Here is a 7,202-nt window from a genome sequence, read left to right on the forward strand (position 1 = left end):
AGAAATGGGATGCAGAAGTTCAAATGTAAAGTGAAGGCCTTCAGTGTACACATTCTTGCAATTCCTTTCTTATCTTCAGTTTCTCTCCTCCTGCTTCCCTGTCTTTCTATCTCCCTACCCCTGTCTTTCTCTTCCTGTTTCTCTCAAACTGCCTCTCTTTGCCATCTTTAGTTTTTCCTTATCTCTTTTTTCTTCTTCCCCCTTTCCTCTCCTCTCCCTTCTTCCCCTCCTTCCCCTCTCTGGCTCCTTTCTATCCATCTCATCTTCGTTCAGCCTCTCTCCTCCCCTCCATCTCTGTTTCCCTGCTACCTCTTCAGTACCATCTCTCTGTCCTGCTGTCCCCTTTCCCCTTCACCCCTTCTCCTGCAACTCTTTCCTTGTTTGAAAGCTTGTCAACAGCTATTTGACCCTTTCTAGACGTTATCCTATTTTCCAAGTCTCGGCTGCTCATTGTTTCTCCTTTTTTGGAGCAGGGTCTACAAGTTTCCACCAAACAAAAGATCTCTCCCTGGGAGCTTTTTGAGGGCCTGAAGCCATCAACAGCACCACTGTCATGGGCCTGGTTTGGCACAGTCCGAGTGGACCGCAGAGTGGCACGAGGGGAGGAGCAGCAACGGCTGTTACTCTACCATACCCACCTGAGGCCTAGACCCAGAGCCTATTACCTGGAGCCACTACCTCTGCCCCCAGAAGATGAGGAGCCACCAGCCCCTGCCCTACTAGAGCCTGAGAAAAAGGCTCCTGAGCCCCCCAAAACTGACAAACCAGGGGCTGTTCCTCCCAGCACTGAGGAGCGCAAGAAGAAGTCTACCAAGGGCAAGAAACGCAGCCAGCCAGCCACCAAGAGCGAGGCCAGTCCCTATCCCACCCAAGCCCTTTTCCTGACTTCATGTGTAGTTGGGAGTTAAAAGTTCCTGCTTTCTGGGAGGTGTGCATTACATAGGGAAGAGGTGCCCTTAGAATCATGATCCAGTGAATTATATCAGTGCCACTCCTCTTTACAGCCTCCTCCCTCACCTCCCTACCCAGAACTCCTGTAACCCACTTACCTTTGTTCTCTGCATCCATGCAGGACTATGGCATGGGGCCAGGTCGGAGTGGCCCCTATGGTGTGACAGTGCCTCCAGACCTTCTACACCATGGAAATCCTGGTTCTATATCCCACCTTAGCTACAGGCAAAGCTCCATGGGCCTGTACACCCAAAACCAGCCACTACCTGCTGGTAAGTACTAGTCACTAGGATTGGTGGAGTTGAACATTCTTCCCTCCCCAGGGGAGATGTTGATGGCTGGAACTGTTAAAAAAAAAAAATAAGGCTGAAGGGATAAGGATCCCAGAGAGGTCAATTTGCTCTCCTTTCCAGGTGGCCCTCGTGTGGACCCATACCGCCCTGTGCGGTTACCAATGCAAAAGCTGCCAACTCGACCAACTTATCCCGGTGTGCTGCCTACAACTATGTCTACTGTCATGGGCCTAGAACCCTCTTCTTATAAGACATCTGTGTACCGGCAGCAGCAACCCACAGTGCCCCAGGGACAGCGCCTTCGCCAACAGCTCCAGGCAAAGATAGTGAGAGGGGCAGTAGGGAGGACTGCCAGGGAGAGGGGTTTGGGAGGGGCACAGGACTGAGGAGGTACTTGGAACCTTCATAGGAGCATGCAGGGTCGGAGGTATAAAAGAGACGTTCCAGAAAGCATTTCCTGAACTTGAGTTCTCCTTTTTCCCTTTAGCAGAGTCAAGGGATGTTGGGACAGTCATCTGTCCATCAGATGACCCCTAGTTCTTCTTATGGTTTACAGACTTCCCAGGTAAGTGTCTGGGACTATTAACATCAGGGAGAGGGAAGCAAGTTGCTGTCCTCTCTCATGCCCCAGCTCTCTCTTCTTTCCCTCCAGGGCTATACTTCCTATGTCTCTCATGTGGGATTGCAGCAACACACAGGCCCTGCAGGTACCATGGTGCCCCCCAGCTACTCCAGCCAGCCTTATCAGAGCACCCACCCTTCTACCAATCCTACTCTTGTAGATCCTACCCGCCACCTGCAACAACGGCCCAGTGGCTATGTACATCAGCAGGCCCCAACCTATGGGCATGGATTGACTTCCACTCAAAGGTACCCAAAGTAGTAGTGAACTGGCAAGGGATACTGAGGTATAAGCAGGTTTAAAAAGGATCTGATTTAGGAAATCCTATACTTGAAGGTGATAAATGGGCCTGAACTTTGGGAGACATTAAGAACACTAATCTGCTCATGTAACCATTACTACAAATGACCTGAGTTGGAAGAAATCTTTGAGGACCAGAGAGAAGAAACAAATGTATCTAACTTTGATAAGAAAGGACCTGGGGTTTATAGATGTATATGATAAGGAGTCCTAAATCCAGTATTAAACAGTTAACTCTAGGACTGAGGATAAGGTTTAGTTGATAGCATGCTTACCTAGCATGCATGATGTCTCAAGTTTGATCTCCAGGCCTACATAAAACCTGCTATGTCATGTACACTTGTAATAGCAGCACCTAAGAGGTAGAGGGATGAGGATCAGAAGTTCAAGGTCGGGCTAGAGAGATGGCTCAGTGATTAAGAGCATCGACTGCTCTTCCAAAGGTCCTGAGTTCAAATCCCAGCAATCATATGGTGGCTCACAACCATCTGTAATGAGATCTGACACCCTCTTCTGGAGTGTCTGAAGACAGCTACAGTGTACTTACATATAATAATAAATAAATAAATTTTAAAAAGAAGTTCAAGGTCATCCTTGGCTACATAATGAGTTTGAGGCCAGCCTGAGCTACATGAGACCCTTTCTCAAGGGAAGAAAAAGCAGTTGAACTCTAGGATGGACTAACAAATGAATTTCCTGGCTAATTTTAGTCAAGTCTTAGTTAAGACCTGGGCAACTATCATGAGGCTCTGCAATTTAGGATTTAGAATACTCTAGAGTGGGCTGATTAATTGCCTGCTATGTAGCCAGCATTATGCTGGGACTAGAGGAAAGATAGTGAAAAAAAAATGCATGGTTCCTCACCACAAAATTTTTTTTTACCCTAGTTGAGAAGTATAGGTCTTACCCAGAAGATACTGTTCAGAGGAATGTTTAGAGAATGGTATGAACAAAGCCATAATCAGGTGTTCAGCTGGGTGACAGGAAGAAAATGGGACTTGAAGAGAGGTGGGCTACCACCGGTATAGATCATAGTCACTGGAGAAGGGCTCATGGATTTTCTGAGATAACTGTGATTGCGATTTGTAGAGAAGTGGAAAAGGAAGGGCATTCTAGGTAAAGGATACAGCAGGAGTCAAAACATGGGACTGGATTGAGTGGAGACAGAAAGGAGCAGATCTTAAACCTAGTGTGGAATGGATGCTAGGGTGGGAACAGGGCCTAGCTTACAGAGGGCAAGTTGACTATGACATTAAATGCTGAGGTACGGCATTGAGACACAACCAGAAAGGACTGCTTTGCTCAGGAGGGTGATAGGAAGGACTTGGTGTGTTAAGGGATTAGTGTGGAATGAATGGACGGAGTGTAGGGGAAGGTGTGAGAAGACGAAGCGAGGAAGCTCAGCTGCAGATTTTTAGGGATCTGCAGATTCGGGTAGAAAGGGCATATGGAGTAGCAGAACAACTGGGTGTGTTTCTGGGGAGCAACAACAACCATAAAAATCCTTGATAGGTGTGTATAGAATGCTTATTGTGTGCAGACAGTTTTTCATGAGAGAAAAATAGCTAAACCAGAGTCTAAAAATTCCTAAGTATTAAGGTTATGAGACAGTAAAATGGGAGTATTGTCTTTGTGTTTTATTCTCTGACCTAGAAATCTGTCAGACTCCAGAAGGGCTCCGCTCATTAGTGCCAAGAGGAATGAATACAATGACTTGTTAGTTTCTTTCAGGTCAGGGACCCAGGGTTTGCAGCACCCCCTTTCCCTGCCCTGGGCTTTGACCTTTGGACCTCTTGTCTTTGGAGGTTTTCACACCAGACACTGCAGCAGACGCCCATGATGGGTACCATGACTCCATTGAGTGCCCAGGGTGTCCAGGCAGGCGTCCGTTCAACTTCCATCCTGCCTGAGCAGCAGCAACAACAACAGCAGCAGCAGCAGCAACAGCAGCAGCAGCAACAGCAGCAACAACAGCAGCAGCAACAGCAGCAGCAGCAGCAACAGCAGTACCATATCCGACAGCAACAGCAGCAGCAGCAGATGCTACGGGTAAGGCCATGGGATTGTGTCTGACACTTGGGAACTCAAGAAAGAACGGACATATTCTTCCCACACTATCCCCAAGGTGAAATGTGAGGTAATGTAGTAAGCACTGAGCACAATGGCTGACCTATGTTAGTACTTCTTATTTTCTTTGGTTTCTTCAGAGAGGGTCTCTCATACTGTAACCTAGGCCAGTCTTAAACTCATGGCAATCCTCTTGCCTCAGCTTTCGGAATGCTGGAATTCTAGGCCTACACCATTATAATGGGTTCAACAATGGTGATTAAGAGGCTTCCTCCCCACTCCTTTTCATTTCCTGAGGCTCATAGTGAGGAGAGAAATTGGACAGTCTTTGCCAGATGTACTATTTGGTTTCTTTCAGATGTGGACCTAGAGATCCCCCACTGTTTCTTGGCTCCAAATCCCTTTCCTCTCCCTGCTCCCATCTTTTCAACACAATGTCACAGCTACGTTGCTCTTCTTAAAATGATCTCTTATGTGCTTATAGCAGCAGCAGCAACAACAGCAGCAGCAGCAGCAGCAGCAGCAGCAGCAGCAGCAACAACAACAGCAGCAGCAACAACAGCAGCAGCAACAGCCACACCAGCAGCAGCAGCAGGCAGCTCCTCCCCAACCCCAGCCCCAGTCCCAGCCCCAGGTAGCTGCTGAACTATAGCCACAGGCTCAGGGCTAACTGGACAGGATGGGCACATAGCCACCCCATGCTAGGAACAGTGTGTAACGGGGTAGCTTTGGGAGGTCAGGGATAGCACTAATAGGTTAACATGGATGGGTGAAGAAGGAGCTGGAAAGTTGGAGTTCTATCTTCTGCTTTCCATTTCTACCCAGTTCCAGCGCCAGGGGCTTCAACAGACCCAGCAGCAGCAACAGACAGCAGCTTTGGTCCGGCAACTTCAACAACAGCTTTCTAGTAAGCCTGTGTCCTTCCCAAGAAGAATCTGGGGAAGAAGAGGGGATGGGGTAGGCAGAAGTGGCTGAGGTGCTGGCTTCAGGCCCACATTGTGGAGGTCCCGTTCCCCCTTCCCCTTTCCTTCCCAGCCCACTAGCTTTCCTCATGAATATGAGCCCTGATTGGTCTTCTACCCTGACATTCTCTCATTTTTCACAGATACCCAGCCACAGCCCAGTACCAACATATTTGGACGCTACTGAGTCACCTGGAGGAACTGCTTGTACACTGGATGTGGCCCAGCCTTTCTGCTTAATTCCCAGTTCCCTTCCTGGGCAAGCTCCAGTAGTGGCTGGGGTCCTTCCCTCAGGCTCCATTTTTAATGAATTTTTAGTATTTTTGTTAATGTGAAACATTGAACTGTTGGGTTTTGTATATTATTTATATATAGATCCCAGAGCTGCTGCACTCAATACACAGAGCTTCTTTGCAAAAGAAGTGTGTGAATGTACACATGGAGGGGTCTCCTGTGAGAGTGCCAAGGAAAGGATGAACCGCTCAGAGTCTTCATGCCTTCCACATCATCGTCCTCCTCGTCCTCTGCCCTTGCATTTCTGAGTTCTAGTTGCACTGCTATCCTTTGTTACCTGCTCAAAAGCAAGCCGAATGAGCTCCAAGCCCTTGGTCCTTTAAAGGCAGATTACTTCCTCAACTCAACAGTGCAGCTGCTTTATAGTGTTTCCCCACTGGGGATGTCCCACTAGAAGAGGGGGCTCATTAGGCTGGAGCAAAATCAGTGCAACCTCGTCATCCTTCCACAACACTTCCACAGATACTGCCTTCATACAGGCTGAGAGTAGGGAAGAGATGCAGACAGTGCCCGTCATTATGTCATCTCATGTGATCCCCATCATACACCAAGCTAACTAGAGAACTTCTCTGAAGGTGACATTTCTAAAAAGTTGCTGCCTGTGGGCATGTGATGTGATAGAAGTCCAGAGTGGATCTAGCAGGCAGAGAGACCAGCAAGAAGGCACGCCTGTGTCTCCCTGACCTGAAGCCCATGTTTTCATACAACCCACCTTGGCAGTTTCCCCGAGTGACTGTTGCTCACTCTCAACTCAAAATTTCCTTCAGAGTCACTTCTAAAACAAGGGCTGGGCCAGTCTCACCTTCTTTGTGGTCTATTTGCCTTAGGCCCTCAATCCAAAGCTGTGCTAGGGACCCCAACTACTTTATGACAATGATGATTTCTTTTCTGCTCAGCTAGGGCTGGAAGAAATCTACACTAGCCTGGTGGGGGTGATAACTGGACAGTACCCCAAATCTATAGTTGCACCCTATCACTGGGAGGTGTCAAGTATGTTCTTAAAAGCCTGAGTGCCAACCAATGAATAAGTTGTCTTTAAAAGTATCTCTGAGCTCACAAAGCCTATCTACATATGGGATTTACTCAAGTCATGAGAAAGGAATGGGGCTCCCAGATATGGTAAAGCCAACACAACTGAAGCATTTTTTTCCTTGACTTGCTCTATCCCAGAAGCAGCCCAAGGGGTAGAAGTTTGGCTAGGATAAGGGACATTTAGCAGGGATTTAGGGGTATATGTGTGCTAGGTCAAGTGGATAGGTGTATTACATATAGAAACTAGATGAAAAAAAAAACATTAGATATTGGGGTGGGGTAGAAGCCAGAATGGGGAGAGAACTGGGCTGTTGAGAGTGAATCCAGTCCACCTTGACAGAAGCAGCAGAAGTGAATGACATTGACCTCTGGGAGGGTAACAGGATGAGGGCAAAGTGACCCCACCGGTGATTGTACCTTGGGTGGTGCTGGTCCTAAGGAGAGGTAATGATTGCCAAATGAAGGCTTTGTGGCAAGAAACTGGATCTTCTCCATACAGTACCTCAGTTTCTCCCTTTGTCAAGGTCTCACTCAAGCTCTGCAGATAAAGTTTGGATTTGTTTTCCTGGAAGATCACCTACCTGTCTGATAGCTTGGAATATGAGGGTGGGGGAACAGGAGCAGATGAGGGTGGGGGAACAGGAGCAGAGCTTGCCTGACATGGGTGTGTGTGTGTGTGTG

General features: G+C 47.9%; 1 protein-coding gene across 5 annotated transcripts in view; it reads left to right on the forward strand.

Moving 5' to 3' along the window:
- Positions 1 to 5,614, forward strand: part of Med12 (mediator complex subunit 12) — a 23,106-nt gene extending 17,492 nt beyond the window's left edge. Inside the window, exons 37-45 of one of the 5 annotated variants that reach the window (XR_004117303.1) lie at positions 474 to 851; positions 1,073 to 1,223; positions 1,365 to 1,570; positions 1,732 to 1,809; positions 1,897 to 1,951; positions 2,027 to 2,114; positions 3,972 to 4,867; positions 5,059 to 5,140; positions 5,339 to 5,614. Coding sequence is in view for 2 of the 5 variants with exons in the window: in XM_031365743.1 (XP_031221603.1) it covers positions 474 to 851; positions 1,073 to 1,223; positions 1,365 to 1,570; positions 1,732 to 1,809; positions 1,897 to 2,114; positions 3,972 to 4,215; positions 4,724 to 4,867; positions 5,059 to 5,140; positions 5,339 to 5,382 (1,545 nt within the window). In the remaining 3 variants the exon portion in view is untranslated. Of the gene's footprint in view, positions 1 to 473; positions 852 to 1,072; positions 1,224 to 1,364; positions 1,571 to 1,731; positions 1,810 to 1,896; positions 2,115 to 3,971; positions 4,868 to 5,058; positions 5,141 to 5,338 lie in introns of all 5 variants that reach the window. The other 4 variants (XM_031365743.1, XM_031365747.1, XR_004117300.1 and 1 more) reach the window with 4 other exon arrangements.
- The last annotated feature ends 1,588 nt before the right edge of the window (positions 5,615 to 7,202 follow it).

The sequence above is a fragment of the Mastomys coucha genome, chromosome X (assembly GCF_008632895.1).
Source record: "Mastomys coucha isolate ucsf_1 chromosome X, UCSF_Mcou_1, whole genome shotgun sequence".
In the NCBI taxonomy this organism is placed as follows: Eukaryota; Metazoa; Chordata; class Mammalia; order Rodentia; family Muridae; genus Mastomys; species Mastomys coucha.